The sequence below is a fragment of the Pangasianodon hypophthalmus genome, chromosome 4 (assembly GCF_027358585.1).
Source record: "Pangasianodon hypophthalmus isolate fPanHyp1 chromosome 4, fPanHyp1.pri, whole genome shotgun sequence".
In the NCBI taxonomy this organism is placed as follows: Eukaryota; Metazoa; Chordata; class Actinopteri; order Siluriformes; family Pangasiidae; genus Pangasianodon; species Pangasianodon hypophthalmus.
This window is the reverse complement of record NC_069713.1, coordinates 13,465,613-13,483,984: the sequence shown is the minus strand read 5'-3', so window position 1 is coordinate 13,483,984 and position 18,372 is coordinate 13,465,613. Positions and strand designations below refer to the sequence as shown.

The 18,372-nt window shown below is 40.6% G+C and overlaps 1 protein-coding gene across 1 annotated transcript; it reads right to left on the bottom strand.

The window, feature by feature from the left end:
• Positions 1 to 5,055: 5,055 nt before the first annotated feature.
• wrap53 (WD repeat containing, antisense to TP53) lies at positions 5,056 to 17,521 on the bottom strand. Its single transcript, XM_026937280.3, has 11 exons — positions 17,172 to 17,521; positions 15,907 to 16,301; positions 15,039 to 15,198; positions 14,804 to 14,899; positions 13,561 to 13,669; positions 12,206 to 12,294; positions 9,873 to 10,096; positions 9,219 to 9,430; positions 7,528 to 7,631; positions 7,192 to 7,335; positions 5,056 to 6,475 (listed from the first exon to the last, which is right to left on the bottom strand). Exons 2-11 carry the CDS (start codon positions 16,151 to 16,153, stop codon positions 6,271 to 6,273), a joined length of 1,590 nt encoding a protein of 529 aa, XP_026793081.3. The 5' UTR covers positions 16,154 to 16,301; positions 17,172 to 17,521; the 3' UTR covers positions 5,056 to 6,270.
• Positions 17,522 to 18,372: the final 851 nt, after the last annotated feature.

Genomic DNA, 18,372 nt, shown 5'->3' with positions numbered 1-18,372 from the left:
GGAAACTGTAGAATCTGGAGGAAACCCATGCGGACACATTGAGAACATGCGAAAGTGCACACAGGCAGTAACCTGAGATCAGAATTATACTGGGACCCTCGGAGCTGTGAGGCAACAACGCTACCTGTTGTGTCACTGTACCCATCCATTTTAAACACAGCTAATAATTAAAGTTTGAATGCACAGAAACATGATTTATTGTATTGGTAGCCAGGCAAAAGAAAAAAAAAGATCTTTGAGATTTGTAAATTGAAATTTTTCATGGAAATGTAATTGACTAAGGGTGCGAGTATTCTCAGTTAAAGGACAATAACAAACTACAATAATGTAAAATAGTTTTCACTTCTGGTCAGGTAAATCTATATGATTTCAGCTTGCACCCATATGTTCAAAAGTCATGCTGCACACAGGCCATCTCCTCCTTTATTCTCCTGCAGGACTCCTGCACTACCTGCCCTTTTTCACCCTTCATCCACTTCCTCCACCCCAGGCATCAGGCCTCAGCTGGGCCTACAGCTCTACCTGTAGGGCCGCCTGCAACTGAACACGAAGCCTCTGCACAGAGAGAGAAGTCAAATGAGAACATGAGGCAGACAAATGGCAAGAGGAGCGGATTGAGACTGAAAAGGAGGTGGACCTAAATGATGAATTAGTGGGAAAGATTGAGGGAGACAGAAGGGAGAAAGAAGCATAGACAAGGAGAGACAGACACATGGAGGAAACACAGAAAGATTGAGTGAGGGAGGGATAGAGAGAGAATGAAAGACAACGATGGATGATCAGGGCTGGCAGGGTTGAACGTATTCAGTTTTTGAAGATGAGATCAGTCTCAGGCCTTGGCTGCTGTACACTCTCCCCAGAGAGCAATTACACAAGCAATTACAGACCATTACGCAAGGTCTCCTCACAGCTCCAAACATACAATGGCAGCTCCCTAACTGCTGCCACCGCCTTCGGTCCATCTCCCGCTAGAAGGCAATGGAGAAGCAAGCTTGGGACCATGTTATGCTGTTCGTAATTAGTGAAAGCAGAGCAAACTGGGTCAGAATTCTCTTGAATATCTTGGAAATATTTGTACGATAAGGGCAGAGTTCACTGCTTCAGAAACCACGCACACTCATTAACTAAACTAAAGTCTGGGACTAGCTGATTAGTCATTTTATGCTAACCATTAAAATACAAAAGGCAATTAAATGTGCCATCTGTGATATTGCTGAAAGTTAGCTGATGGGAGTTGTTTTGAAACACTCCATCTCTTTGGTGTTACCTTCAAAACTAAGCCCCCAAAACATGCTAGGTCAATTCAATTCGATTCGCTTTGATTCAGTTCAATTCAATTGAATTCAATCCTCTGTAACCATTTTAGCCTGGTCAGGGTTGCAGTGGATCTGGATTTGGGTGTGAGCCAGGGACACACCCTGAACAGGACACCAGTCCATTGCAGGGCAACCATGTACACACACATGCATACCTGCACTTGGGTAGTGGTGGCTCAGAGGTTAGTGTGCTAGACTACTCATCGGAAGGTTATAAGTTCAAATCCTAGCAACAGGAAGCTGTCCTTGTTGGCCCTTGAGCAAGACCCTTAACCCTCATGTGGTCAATTGTAATTTGCTTTGGAAAAAGGCATCAAATGTAAACATTTGCATGTAGGACAACTTAGCATGGCAAATCCAGCTACTGCAGGGGTGTCCAATCTTATCCGGTTTGGGTGCAAGTTTATATTCCAACCAAGCAGAAGCCACACCTGAGTCCACTGAAAGCTGAGATCAATTGGCGGAAACAGGTGCAGCTCCTGCATGATTGGAATGAAAACCTGCACCCACACCGGCCCTTTGCGGATAAGATTGGACACCCCTGAGATACTGGTACATTTTCTGGGAGGTAAAAGTAACCCAAGCCGAGGATTGAACCAGGGACCCTGGAGCTGTGATGTAGCAATGCTAATTGTGCCACCCAGTTAAATTCATTTCAATTAAGTTTTATTTATATAGCACTTTTAACAATAGACATTGTCACAGTGGAGCTTTATAGAAATCCTCAAGTAGATTTAGATCCCTAATGAGCAAACCAGAGGTGACAGCAGCAAGTAAAAACTCCCTGAGACAAGCTGAGTTAGAAATCCTGAGAGAAACCAGACACAAAAGAGAACCTATCCTCTTCTGGGTGACTCTGGATAGTGAGATTATAAAACATTACAGTGTACAGGTGTAGAAGATTAAAGAAAAAAAAGTACTAAGTGTGTTGAAATGTAAAAATCCTAAAAGCCGTAAATGCTAGTGCAGGAAGGAGAGCTTGACAAGCACATAGAGATTGGCTGGATTGGTAGAGATTGGTCCTGATTGGTTGGATGTTGGTGGGCCACATTTGTATCAAACCTTGCAACTGTAGTGTGGCCTTATGAGTTCCTGGAAATGTAAAATTCTCATATGGTTATCTTTAGAAATACTTTGTATTCCAGAAACAGAGGTCCACAAGGTAGCTCACATTTGTTGCTCTTTTGCAGCAGTGACTGATTAAATGCCTCCAGTATATTTAAGGCAGGAACAAAAATGTGGAGTGGATTGTGATCCTTAAGAACTGGAATGGGAACTCCTACTATATTTTCTGAAATTAGCAGGAATTAAGTTGAATGCCTCCTGGGCGTTTTATGGCCTTCACCTTCTACTCAACAATGGAAGGATGGCCTTCATTCAGGAGTAACTGGGCTTCACCGTCACCACCAACGACAGCAGAATGCCGGGTGAGTCTGGGACCGAAGTGTACAGGACCATCCATGATGGTGGTGGACGTAGTAGACAAGTAGTCTTCTCTCCTAGTGCTGAAGGAATCAATTTTTACCTTTTTACATTACAAGAGCAACAATTATGCCCGGGCTGAAGAAAGGGCAGGTCGAAAAGAGTGGGTGCTTGGAGAAAGTCAGCCGAACTCCAGGCCTTCAGAGAGATAAGGGGGCGTATGCAGCACTTGAAAATGCCACAGTCATTTGTCTAGCTTTGGAGAGGGAGCCTAGCAATTAGGGGACTGTCATCGTATGGCTGTGTTCAGGTCGTTACAAGGAAGAGAATGTTCTGTTCTGCCTTCCAGTTGGAAACATGCTATTGTGGAAGTGCTGAGACACAGCAAAAGTTTCTTAAGTGTGTGGGAGAAACAAGTGAGTACAGAGAGACTGAAGGAGAAAGAAGGAAGAAAACAGGTGACAAACACAATAATGTGTCTGAGATCAAAGTGTGTAATATGTGATATGTGGGCTCTGTGGTGAAATCACAAATTGGCTCAAAGTGGAAAAACTGTATTTTCAAGAAAGGCTTTTATGAGTCACAGATCAGGCCCAGCCATAAACGAACCACATGTCAAAACCCAAAGTGTTGCAAGACAGTATTGCTACTGAGGAGTACACAGTCTATTACACCAGAGGTTCTTGAACTTTTTGCAGCCATGGACCCCTTCCAGGGTAAAAGAATTTCCTGTGACCCCCTTATGATCACATCATGATTAACTTTAAGAACAGAAGAGCAAATATGTACCACAGTACACATGAATTCAGCCATTATAGCTTTTTATTCCTGATTTTTCCACACATCCAGATAGAGATTTGAAACTGTTTATATTAAGAGCACTTTCTGGCTTTATCAAAATTTAGGGTTTAATTTTTCAAAATTTACAATTTTGAAGTATTATTCATGCTTGTTTTAAGTTATTGAGTTTTAGATGAACACATTTCATTTCAAGTGATCAGTTAATTAGGCTTACAACTACAATAGCTAAATAATAAGAATAACAACCTCAGTACTAGTAGACAGCTTCACCACTGCCATGTGATATAAAAATGCAATACAGTCAGGGAGGCCCTGGATATACATCATGGACCGATGGGGGTCCCCAGAGCCCACTTTGAGCACCATAGCATTACACAACACTAGCACTGAAGGCAGTCTAAGTCTGAGTTCAGTTTAGCTAAGAAATTTCTTTCCACAAGCTGCAATATTCATATGGGAATACTATTTTAAAACACTGATTAAATTGAACTAATTAATTAAACTGAACTAATTCACTCAAGAACAAAATCAAAAGTGTAACAATTTGGTTAGGGCTTTGGCTTATTTATTAAGTTTTTCCATTTCCTTCCACTCCTATTAAAAGGCCCTCTATAACTGGTATTGAACCTGATGTATCTGGCATTTTGCTAAAATGTGTATTTTCTGTGACTCCTGGTCCTGCTGAACATCCTCTCCTTAGGCCTTGTGTTTATAAAGTCCACTCTCCAGTGCCCTTACTCTTCTGGTGCACCAGCATTAGACCCTTTAAAACACACTTGACTTTCTACTCACTTCCGCACCCTCGTTCTGAAATTGGTCACTAAGCAACTCGGACAGCACAAGAGAAGCCTGCTGCAGCTTAGCATTGAAGAATAAATGGATCCACCGGATACAAGCGCAGATGCCTTTGTGTTTGTGGTTAGTGAAGCGTGTATGTAAGAAAGTTGCGTGACTTACCTCCCACAGTGCAGGTTACTTAATATGCTTTGCTTCAATGTTTTTGCTTATTAAACTTCTGTTCTTTATGTATTCACACATTAAAAAAGCATAAGCAAGAAAAAAATATTGGCACAAAATGTTAAAAGGAAACACAATATATGATCCCACAAATTGACAAAACACCAGCTCTGCAAAGAGAGATAGCACGTATGTAATTTAGTTGATGTTAGTTCTTTGAGTGTAACCTAAACGGCACCTCTTGTGGTCAGACTCATGAACTGCATTCACACAGACCTCTTTAAAGCAGGCTTTAAATCTGGAGTTATTGGCTGTGGCAATGGTTTCCCTGTTAGCACCTGGCAAGTGCTACAACAAACTACAGCACCTGTGTGACCACAAATTAGATGTCTCGACCATTTTCACCATAAGTCACCATGTAAGAACATGGGTAAGGTTTCACAGTGTTGGTCACGAAAAGACTTGTACTATCATCCCTCAACACGAGTAGACGCCACAGTGCTTCGCTTTTTTTTTTCTTGATTTTGGATGGAGAAATCAATCATTCAGACAAGTGTGCTTCTGTATACAGTAGTAATGCACTGATACAGGTTTTTTTCTTTATTACAGACCAAGTATGTGTTTTTGGTACTAGGATAGGTATTGATGCATCTCTAGTAATCCTGAGCAGCTCTGTTCCAGCTGGAGGTAGAGCCTATTTCATTTATCCACAAACCTCAAACTCGTGAAGATTAATTGCCTGACAATATTATGCATCAGTTTTTTTAAAAGTATCTTTGAAGAGACATGATCATTGTAGATCTCGAAGCACATTTAAAAATGTCAAACTGCACCTTCAGTGATCAGGCACTTCAAGAGACAGAAGTTTATAAAGTCATTTACAATCTATAAATAGCTCCCTGTAAATAGCCTACGTTAATTAGATTCAGATCCACCACTTGCATATCCTACAAAAGACAGTCATACCCACATTCCCAATTGTCACCCAAAACATGTACAAATCTGTGTGGATATCCAGACTCACTGGGGTTGTAGAGCAAAGAAAAAGCTGGTTCTTACACTCATGTTATCATTGACTAAAAAAATGATTTACAGATGTACACGGCAGCACTGCACACAGAAGATGTAATAAATGAAGCAGCGTCTCACCGGAGCAGAAGAATTAGATTGGGAGGGCAGTGGAGGAAAAAGTACACAGAATGCCAAGCAATGATTCAGTGTGTGCCTCCATTCTTATCTCCAACATGACCATTTAAGCAACTTCGTATTCAAGGAAATGTCTTTTTCAATTTCTCAAAAGAGCGAAAGGCTTTTCTCAGTTGCCACAATCAGTAAATACTGCAAGTTAAAAAACAAACGAAGTAAATTTCCTACTGGGGAGCGATCAGTGCAACACAAGCACTAAAGAGAATCCAATTCCCTTAATGAAAAAAAAAAAAAAAAAAAAAATTTAAAGTCCTTGGCCACATTATACTGAACTAATTCACTAATGGATTGAAAAAGTTCACTGCCTGGCTTAGGCCTTTGCTTTTTTTAAAAATCAACTGAGCTTTTAAATCCTTTTCCTCTGCCATCAGAATCTGTGAAAGACCTCACTCAAAACACATTACAAGCTTCTCTATAATCAATAAAGTCTTTAGCTCATTGTTTGTAAGACTGTCTCTGACATTATACACGAATATATAAATCCCTGTCACAGTCGTTACTGCAACCAGGCAGTTCGTAAATCTTGGTCCAGTTCACGAAAAATGGAACAGTTACAGATGATAAGTTCTCAAGCCGTGCTCCCTTCTTCCTGCCCCTGTTCACTGGTTGAACCCAGTGGCCCCGCCCACCACAGCACGAGCCCATTGTCCTCTCTGATGTCGCTGGATGTCATCATCCTGTCCTCCTCTAAGTCTGAGTCATCGCTGTCTCCAGGCCACGGGAACTGACGCTGACCGCTGCAGGACGCCACTAATGGCATAAAAGGATGAAGACTAGGGGGAAGACGCAAAAAAAAGAGACAAACGTTTAAAAGAGGACACGTTTCTATTATACCAATGGCACAAACCGCAGGTGAGGCACTGGGAAGTTTTTTTCCTACTAGTGAATATTTTACATAAAATTTATGCAAATAGTGATTTTTAAGTCTTTTGGTAATATTTGTTGACATTGTCTGCATATGGTAGATGTCAATAAAATATCTAGGAAAAATGGAAAAACCCCATGCTCTCTAGCAACCCAGTCTCTGTATAAAATTAATAAAAACAGTAAATAAAAATAAAGACGTGGGCCACCAAGACACAACCTATCAGGATAAGGAGCTGTCTCTGCTTGTCTGTTGATGAGAAAGCCCCTATCCTGTTGCAGTTAAATTCAGGCATTTACCCTATGCATGTGTTTTTTTTCCGTGTTTTTTTTCCCCGCATGTTTGAATTTTCATAGCCAACATTAAATCACTACAATTTTTCCGCAGACATCCTGAATTTTTTATCAATACACACAAGCGGACTCTTTTCCTGTCAGGCTGAAATCATATCATCTGTGATAAAACAGTCAGACCAATTGTCATGTTTGAACCATTCTTACAGAGTTAATCCACTGAAGCTTATTAGACTTCTCTTTAATTCTTAAAGAAAACAAGGCCTTAGGTTTGTACAGAATCCTTCTACATGATCAAGCAGTACTGCTGGAGAAGTGTGAGTGGTGATACCTGATGCCATTAGTGCAGTCTGTGTGAGCCTGAAACTGGAGCACGGGCCTCAGCACCTCTTCATTACCATCAGGAGGGGCTGTCAATGTGTCCCATACTGACATCACTCCCTCAGTGTCTCCACTCACGAGGTACCGGCCAGACCTGCGCCAAAAACACAACAAGCACTCATTTGAGATACAACAGCGGCCAAGAGGCTATCCCAAGTACATGTCAGTCAGTCAGTCACATTTATTTATAAAACACATTTAAAAACAACATCTGTTGACCAAAGTGCTGTACAATTAAAGCAAATAAAAATGTATACATGTTTTCTCACTCTGTGCTTTAACTTACGGATCTAGGTCGAAGTAAATGCGCTGGTTAGTGCTCACAGTTCTGGGTAGTGAGAACAGAACCTGACCCGGATCTCTCAGATCCCAACACAGGATCTCTGGATCCTGCAAACACACACGGTTCAGTTTCAGGGTTTCATCTAAATACAGAAAAACAGAATTGATCCTCACCTGAAGTACAACGTACACCGAGATGTCATTTTATAATACACTATATTACCAAAAGTATTCGGTCACCTGCCTTGACTCACATATGAACTTAAGTGCCATCCCATTCCTAACCCATAGGGTTCAATATGATGTCGGTCCACCTTTTGCAGCTATTACAGCTTCAACTCTTCTAGGAAGGCTTTCCACAAGGTTGAGGAGTGTGTTTATAAGAATTTTTGACCATTCTTCCAAAAGCGCATTGGTGAGGTCACACACTGATGTGGGTCGAGAAGGCCTGGCTCTCAGTCTCCGCTCTAATTCATCCCAAAGGTGTTCTATCGGGTTCAGGTCAGGACTCTGTGCAGGCCAGTCAAGTTCATCCACACCAGACTCTGTCATCCATGTCTTTATGGACCTTGCTTTGTGCACTGGTGCACAGTCATGTTGGAAGAGGAAGGGGCCCGCTCCAAACTGTTCCCACAAGATTGGGAGCATGGAATTGTCCAAAATGTTTTGGTATCCTGAAGCATTCAAAGTTCCTTTCACTGGAACTAAGGGGCCAAGCCCAACTCCTGAAAAACAACCCCACACCATAATTCCTCCTCCACCAAATTTCACACTCGGCACAATGCAGTCCGGAATGTACCGTTCTCCTGGCAACCTCCAAACCCAGACTCCTCCATCGGATTGCCAGATGGAAAAGCGTGATTCATCACTCCAGAGAACGCGTCTCCACTGCTCTAGAGTCCAGTGGCGGCGTGCTTTACACCACTGCATCCGACGCTTTGCATTGCACTTGGTGATGTGTGGCTTGGATGCAGCTGCTCGGCCATGGAAACCCATTCCATGAAGCTCTCTGCGTACTGTACTTGGGCTAATCTGAAGGTCACATGAAGTTTGGAGCTCTGTAGCAACTGACTGTGAAGAAAGTCGATGACCTCTTTGCACTATGCGCTTCAGCATCCGCTGACCCCTCTCCGTCAGTTTACGTGGCCTACCACTTCGTGGCTGAGTTGCTGTTGTTCCCAAACTCTTCCATTTTGTTATGATAAAGCTGACAGTTGACTGTGGAATATTTAGGAGCGAGGAAATTTTACGACTGGATTTGTTGCACAGGTGGCATCCTATGACAGTTCCACGCTGGAATTCACTGAGCTCCTTAGAGCGGCCCATTCTTTCACAAATGTTTGTAAAAACAGTCTGCATGCCTAAGTGCTTGATTTTATACACCTGTGGCCAGGCCAAGTGAATGGACACCTGATTCTTATCATTTGGATGGGTGACCGAATACTTTTGGTAATATAGTGTATCTCAATATATATTGTTACTCCATAGTCTAAAATGCCAGTTCATTAGGCACTAAATAGGTGTACTTAATAAACTGCAACAAAATAATGCACATGATGATCAGCATTAACTACCAATTTAATGCACTTCATGTGTGTGTGGTGTATGCTTGTGTATATTAGTGTGGTGTTATCTATTCATGCACATGAAGGAGGAACACTATTATCCATCATCTAACCCGACTCGCACACTCACCTTGCGGGCGCCTGTGTACAGGTGGTTGCCATCCGGGGAGAAAAGCAGGTGTGTGACTCCACCATGGTGGCGTTGAGGCAAGAGAGCCAACATTGATCCATCCTCACACGAGTATAGACCCACTGTTCGTGAATATGAACCGCAGGCGTACACTGGCTGAGATGGACTAAATGCCATGCATGAGATTATACCACTCTGGCCCTGTTTCTTCACTGAGACGGAGAGAGATAGACAGACAGGCAGATAGACACAAAAAAGAGACAGAGACACAAACACACAGAGAGAGAGACAGATAGACAGACAGAAAGACAGACAGAGATGGAATGTGACAAAGAAGGAGAAAAGAAAAAAAAAACAAGAAAAAAGAAAGGATGGAGAAAAGAAAAAAAAATTGAAAAAGCATTTTAACTTTGCTTTTGATTCCTCTCATGTCTCTCTTAAAGCCCATAACAAGCACATCAAACCCTGCCTGTTAAATTATTAGTTTAACTTTTGTAGACTAGAATCCTAATTTGATTCCAGAGCAAAATAATTACAAACAGATTATCATTTCATTCCATCTCCATCACAGCAGGTCACTTTCTCATGCACTTTCCACACAGAAGCGAGTGAGGGTTCTCTGAAGAGCAGAGAGAGTGTAGTGTGATCTCTCACCGACAGTAGGCCTCTGCTCACAATCCCGACCAGGGCGCTCTGTGTAGAACACCCTGACTGTCTTATCAAATCCGCAGTAGAGCTGCGAGCCATCCGGAGAGAAACACAACGAATAGGCTGCCGTCAGCTCATCCAGGTGGTTGTAGGGTCGAAAGGTTGCGCAGAGGTTACCATAGAAAGCGTCCCATATGTGGACTGGGTTGTCACGGCTACTGCTAGCGATACTGGAGGAGGACAGACAAACAGAATAACTCAGAAATCATACGTGGAACAATTAAAGTGAGCTGCTATCATAAGCCTATTAGCTTAAGAAAGATTTCACAGCTGCACAGGCAATTAAGTCTATTTTATTCTATTGCACCCCATGTTGTTCCATTTGCTTAAGAAGCAGAGACCTAACTAGTCAGAAATGAGGAAGCTTTAAATACAACGCATTTAACTGTGGCGTAATTACATAGCCGTCCATGCGAGAAACTGTATTCTCTTCTCTCATCATTCCGTTTGTTCTTGCTTGGGGAAAAAGAAACAATTATGGCAGTGCACTTTCACAGTTTAGGCTGGACCATTTCCCAGAAAGCAAAACAAAGCAGATCCGCTTGATCGTCTCTAAGGGAGGCTTACATTCTTTGCCTTCTGAATATGAGACAGAGATCATGCTTCGGGAGCTAAGATGGAAGAAGAAACAAAAAGAAATCTGTGATGTTTCCCTGCAAGGCGCAGTCAATGGTAGAGGCCTGTGTTAATGGCAAATCCCACTTTAGATTACAATTCTCAGAATGTTTCAACAGTTTCCCCAGCATGTGTGCACAGGATCAGCACTCACAATCATGGCTAAATGTTTCCATGGTTTTCCATTCTCTCATTCCCGCTGGCAGCCTGAACAAACTTCAGAAGCAGAGCATTGTTTTGAGAGTCTCTCTGCTCAGGTTTGATCTCTACTGGTCTTTTCCTTTGAGTGCGTCTTCCTCTTGCTCTCCTCTTCATCGTTACATCTTCCTTCTGCCTGGGATCTCATCCTTGACCTCATCACCCCTAGTTTTCTGTTGCTACAGGGTGATTGTATTCATGCAGTGTGTTTGATCAGACCATCAAGTAAGTGTGTGTGTGAGGGTGTGTGTGTTTTTCTTGGAGGGGTGGGGGGGAGGAGGGGATGCAGTTAACAAGCCCCCCTTTAGCAGCATTATAGCCAGTGCCTGTGACAACAGGAATCTCCTTGGAGACAGCTGGCCTGCATTGATGTTGGCCAGTCTGCATTCAAAAAAAAAATAATGAGGCTGTTGGGACACTTATTCGTGCACAATAACGATGCTCAATAAAAAGGGAGATGCTGTATGAGACCAAGGGTGATGGAAATGGCTGAAGAGGGAAGATAAAGAGACCACTTAGATTTTTCATAATCACCTCCAGCAGCACTGCAGCCTGCCATACATGTACAATGATGCAAGCAGAGGTTAGATTACTGATGAAAAGTTTCTCTTTTTTCTCCTCAATCTGTCTAGTGAGGCGTTGAATTTCAAAGAGTGCCCACAAAAAAAAAAAAAAAAGTCAGGGCAGCCGAGGGACAGACGATTTGGCAGACGGGCAGATAAGAGTCATGAATTCTGGACAAGCAATAAGACATCTGGAATTATATGGTACACCAGGCTGCTTTGTGAATGAAATATGAAACACCACTGGGAGACCTCAGGAGTCCTGCAATGTCAAAATGATGCTCAAGTGATGAACAACTCCACTCTTTGCACAAAATATATAACCTCATCTAAGATGCTGAACCTTGCAGACTTTCTCCTTTAGTCTGAAAAGAACTGAAGTTCCCATAGTTTCGATACTATGCCATAAAGTGTAAATGACAAGCCAATTATAGGGAGTGGAATAATGGGAAGTAATTATGCCAAGTTACAGAGGGGCGACAGATTAAAGGAAAAGCTGGCATGGTTTTGCTCCACTTGTCCTTAGAGGGAAGGGAGCATCACTGCAAATCAATACAAAGTTCTTCTAACTGTATACCTTTATCTTATAAGGAAACATTTCTATCCTGATTGGAGAGGTCTCTTCCAGTATGTAGGCCAAATTAGCTTAATGTATATAACTGGATCTCTTCATTAAAAAAACACAAAAAAACAAAAAAAGGAATTTCAGAAAAAAAAAAAAGAGACCATGTCTATCACTAGGAGATGAACACTGCCATGACAATGTTTATGGAACATAAATCAATCTAGATCAATTCCAGATTGTGTAACTAGTCCATTTTCTTTGGCCTCAGATAACAGTATGCATACAGTGCCTCAATATTTTTCTTACTGCAGAGCTGACAGATGAGGACATTTACTCACAAGCAGGTGTCTGGATCCAAAGAGCTCATCTTTGGAAACCAGCAGTAGTCATAGATGGTGTCTCCTTCAGTCATCCTCAGCACAGGACTCTAGATGTAGATAAACAGAGGAAATCAATTATTATGGGCTTTAAGACTTCTAAGACATTATCTGCTCTTCAATCAACTGGTGCTGCAGACTACTGGCCTTGTGCGTCAATACACTTTTCCACTGAGATCGTTTCCTTTAACAACCTGAGAGTGTTTGAAAATCAATATCCTCATTGACTGGAGCATGTGCTGCATGAAGGAGAAGCTATCACGGCTGCTTAAATAATGCTTTTCCAACAGCAAAGGTAGATGATATAGTATATAGTATATGCAGCGTATAGAATATCACATAAATGCAGTGTGCATTTGTCTCATGAACATGTTCCATAAGCATAATAAAAGACTGGCATGTGGGGAACAAACCTGTGGGGATTATTTGGAACCAAGTATTAGGTAAGAATAGACACATGCGAATAATTTTTTTTAGTCTGGGATGCTTACATCACGCAGGAAATAAAACCTGTCATTCAGAATAACACAGTACAATTCAATAAAAAATTTTTTTAATTACAATAAAATTATTCAGTGGCATATTACAATTTTTTTGAAATTTTCTGCCCTTTTGAAAATGCTTTTCATATTTCACCAGAAGAGGACGGGTTTCCTTTTGAGTCTGGTTCCCCACAAGGTTTCATCTTCATGTGGTCTCTGAGTGTTTTTCTTTCCACTGTCACCTCTGGTTTGCAAATCTACATCTGGATTTCTGCAAAGCTGCTTTGTGACAACATCTATTTATAAAAGCACTATATAAATAAACTGAATTATGAAATATTCAAGCTGACTGAATCACATCAAGTGGTTCTTGTTTATATGAATTGGAAAGAAGTGACCTCCAATTCAGTGAGAAGTGATGTTGTTACAGTGACCTTCTAATGTAAGAAATTACGCTACATGAAATCTGCAGTAATATACAACAGGACACACAGCCAACCCTCTGCTGAGCAGTGCTAATAATCACAGTGGCGAGTAAAGGGGCTAGAATTAAAGATGCATTTAGAGGATGCCACAGATTTGAATACTAAACCCAAACCAGGAACAAATTCCTCACATTCAGTTAGTATGGTAAACGCTGTACATGCAAACATGCACTGCTTTGCATCCTTCAACTCTGCAATGATAAACTACTGATAAAATAACATTCCAAACTGATATGACAGTAGGCATCGACTTCCATATCATCAATGCTGATGGACTCATTAGGCCCCAGTTCTAAATAAAACACTGCCAAAGTATAAATAATGATGCTGCTATGGTTCTGAGGCTGACCATCTCTGAGAGCAGATCCCAGCTGCTGCTGTAGAGCTCGGGCGGGAGATTATACACACGCAGCACATTATCTGCACTGTTCGAGAGGATACAGGAACCATCTGGAGCCCTGAAAGACACAGAGAGGGTGGGAGAAAAAAAAAAAGAGAGAGCCAGAGTAGGTGTGTCTGTTAGATCTAGGTTTATATGTGTGTTGTTCATATGTGCCAGTTGGAATGAATTTTGAATCAGGTGAACTGATGAAGCTGATTAACCTACATGTCACCATCTAACCATCACCTTTATTCTTTCAAGTTCAAATTAACTCTATGTTGCATGCAGCACAATAGCCCCTTATTAATGACATTATAGCTGAATTATATCTCCTTTATATTGTAACTGAACTGGAATGAAAATGTTTCATTCAAACACCTAAATGTGAGTAGAATAAAACCTTTATGGCTAATTTGAAAAAACTGTTGCCTGATCGAAACAGGGAGTTAATCCATTAAACAAAAGAATAATCACCAGATAAACTCTTTGCTTTCACCATTACATAATTACTTTCACAAGCAGGATCACTACTCATGTGGGAAAAAATAATGTAGTTTTGACACAAATCCAGTGTTACACAAAGAGGCTGAATGGGGATCAGACTAATATTTCGAAGCAGAATGATGTGGGACATGAAATCTTCTGTTCTAGAGAATGTTTTGCTGAGACTAATGTTAAACTAATGTTAGCTACTTGTTACACTGACAGGACTCGCATTGACAGGACTTCTCCTTATGAACACTAAATTCAGCTTTATGCGTGTGCGTAAGCACATTCGGAATCTGTCAACTTATCTGGACTGATGAAAATCTATGCATATAAACGTAGCCACCAATTCTCCAAGCTATACTGGCAACGATGAAAATGAATACACTATGGTGTAATTTAGTCCACCAACAGAGTTTAGGAAACATTTGTTAAAAGATCTGGATATGTTTTTGTGCATAATAAAATAAAAGTCATCTGGGCCGAGTTTTCCAAAAACATCACAGCACATAGATCATCGTTAGATCTGAAAGTGATTTTGTAATATGATTATGATGATCTAGTGCCACATTGGGTACGATGCTGGTATTGCAGCCAAATTACACAATTCCAATGAATAGCAATATTTAAGTATCTTTTTGGCATGAGGGAACAAAAGCTTTGCAATATGAGAAAGAGTAAAATTTTATGCTTGTGACTGTGTACATCTTAACACTTTACTCACCATTTGCAGCCTCTGAGGTAGTTCTCCGGAGTGTGTGTGTATTCTGCCCAGGACCCTGTCAGCATCTGGAGGTTCTGACTGAAATCCAGGCCCAGGCTGAATTCATATGAGAACAACACTATGTCAATATTTTTTTAATTAAAAAAAAAAAAGGCAAAGATGTGATGATTTTTACACAAACTATCCTTCACCAGCTTTCAAATAAAGAGCCAAACAACAGACAAAATGTACTTACTACTGACGCTGATACTCAGTGGGCTCTGTGTCAGTGTTTTCCTGCTCATCTCCTCCTTCATCCTCTTTCCTCTCAGTCACTGCGACTGTCTCTTCAGTTTCTTGCCACTCTTCATCTCTTTGTGTCAATTCTTCAGGTCTCTCTCCTGCATCCTCTGACACTGTAGGACAAATACAAGGAATTGCAGCACAAATGCAAAGGAATTAAAAAAAAAAAAAAAAGCTATACACCAGTTCAGAGAAATTTTCTGTCCAAAATATTTCAGGAGGAGACGAGAATTCTTAGATCACGTTTAAAGAATATATGACTATTTGATGGAAAACTAATGAAACTGCACATCATCCTAGTTCCTAACTGGATGTTGTTAACTGTGGCAATTGGATGAGAACTCTAAGAAACAAGCCAATAATAATCAGATGACTGTAAACTCTGCCCATTCATTTTAGTCACCCTTATCAGGAGGTGATAGGAAAGTCAAACAAGAGAAAACATGTATGACAGTTTGCATTATACATGAAATCCCTGATGTGTCAAACATCCTTTTTTTTTTTTTTTTGCAATAAAGCGAAACTTTTTACCTTTTGCACAAAAAGTCAATCTGATAGAAAAGAGCTGCAGGAGCAGCAATTCCAAAATAATTTGTTGACTGCACACAACTGCATGCATTATGCATATAAAGTGAGTAGAAATATTCGTACTGACATGATTATTTCACTACATGTTTTTTGTGCTTCTGATATGAAGTGACAAATCAAATTGTAACAAATTGTGGAAGAGAGATTACAAACTTTACACTTAATAGGAATCACATCAAACTAATTAATATGACTGAATTGTACAGAAAGATGAAGAGACACAATAAAGTCACCTTTGTCTGGGATTCCACCAGCATCCTGATCCTCACTAACTCCTGTTAGTGTCTCAGTGCATGTATCAGGCCGACCAAAGTCTATCTCCATCCCTTCACCAAGAGGTGGCTGTTTGGCAGTAAGCTGAGCATCCTCTTCAGTGCAGGGTGGAGGAGGCTCAGCACAAGGTGGATCTCCATCAGCTTCTGCCTCCTGTCCTGTTCCTCCTAAACTAACCGCCTCACTGCAGGGTCCAGGATCGGACATATTCACACCTCTCTCAGTCTCTGAGTCTAGAAGTGTGTGTGTGGGAAAGACCTTCAGAAGGCGTTTGGTTTGTGTGTCACTATCGTTCTCAGACAGAAGTTTGGGCCATCAGAGTAATGTTTCTGGGGACGGTGCAAAAAACTGAATCCTGAAGACAAATGAAGGAAGTAATCACACAACATTATACATATGGACTTAAAATATGTAAATCAGCAGCTGATCAGTTGCAAGTACACAATTTCCGAAGTAAAAGATACAGATACTAAAATCTAAATGACTGAAACCAAATTTTTCAAATTCTGCCTTTGACATAAATTTTATTCTTAAATACTGTTAATGTTAATGGAAGGTGACCACTACAACACTGGCTACCAGCAATCAGGACATGATAATTACAAGAAATAAAAAGCATATACAGTTTAAAGCATATACAGGCAAAAGTCTGAATACCCCTTACTTCTGTTTTACAACTAATCTATAAAAGGAGAAAAGAATTCCAAGACATTAAAAATAAAACTCCTTGTGTCCTGGAACAACACCCAACACATGAGCAGGAAAACAGCTGTAAAAGAACCGAAAGGAAGAAGTTTGACCCTCTCAGTCTCCAGGTGTGATCTGAAGCAGGCAGTGTCTGACATCTGGCAATGGTTTCACAGAGATGTCAGGAAGAATAACGCGGTGAATATTAATGACATCTGAGAGGATCCAAGGAGATTGAAAACAGTTATAAGGGTGAAGTGTGGGCGCATGGGTTTTTAAAGAATATCACAATCAGAGAGAAAGGAGATGTCAACTTATTGTTTTAATCAGCTGACTATTATAATCCCTCAACTGTCCTGCTGGAAACAGACATGAATCCACACTCAGAAAGCTGATGTATACCACCACTACCATGATGGTAAAGCTGGTCTTGCTGGTCGCTTCCTGCATCCAAAATGCATTAAAAGTGTGTTTTTTTTCCCTCACTAAATTGTTAATGTAGTAAAGTGGAAAAAAATAAATAAAAATTTAGCGTCACCTGTTCCAAAATTTGTCGCGCCTTGATGTCCTTCGGTTAAATTTCCTCCTTCCACTTATTTAACATGCATAAACACAGCGCTTCTGGCAATAAAACTTCAACTGTAGCCAATAATAATCACATCCCATGCTGCGTGTTTACACACACAGGACGCCGCCATTATCAGAAACAAAAGTGTCCAGATCTCGCGAGATTTTCGTTATTTGGAACAGCTGCACTACTCGGCTCGTCCACAAGAGGGCCACGAATATGGGCTAAACCGGAAACAACCGGTTAAGTGTACTAAAACCGGTACTAAAATACTAAAAGTGCACTCGTTTTTCTAGTATAATATTTACATATATTTGCAATGAAAGTATAGAAAATAAAATCCCATTTGGCCTACATGTAGCTGACTGAATTAATGAACTTATAAAGCTTGTATAAGTCTACACATCTGGGGCTACTTCAGTTGAATAATTCTAGTATTTAAATAGAAAATCAAATCCACACTACAAACAATGATGCACACAATTAAGCTCATCCATTACCATCTATTACCTTTGTATACTTTTTGTTTTTTTATTGTCCTTTTTCTCTTTGCAAAGATGAGTTAGAAAATACCACTTAATGTACAGTATATGAGAAGTTTTATATCAAAATATTCCAAAATACTGCAAAAAAGTATTTTAAAGTATATAAATATACAGCCCCCTCCACAGGTATTGGAACAGCAATTGGAACTCAAGACATTTGGGTTTGAGAACAAATCATGAATATGAGACAATCAGAATTTCAGCATTCATTTCCTGATACTGATGTGTTAAACAACTTAGAACACAGCACCTGTTTGAATCCACCCATTTTCCAAGTGATCAAAAATACTGGATGTGACTGACAGGTATTTCTTGTTTCCCAGGTGTGCCCTGTTAGATTGATTATTTAAACAATTAATAGCTCTGAATATCTACTCTTGGTTTGTGCCCTGCGTTTCACCTGTGAAGACATTTGTTGCTGAAAAGGATAAACCAACATGAAGACCAGTGAGCTGTCTATGGGAGAAAAGCAAGCCATTTTGAAGCTGAGAAAAGAGGGAAAATTGATCAGATAGGCATAGCCAAACTGGAATGTCCTGAAAAAAAAAGAAACCACTGGTGTAATAACAACCAGATATCAAACAGGTTGGCCAAGGAAAACAACAGCAGTTGTTGACAGAAACATT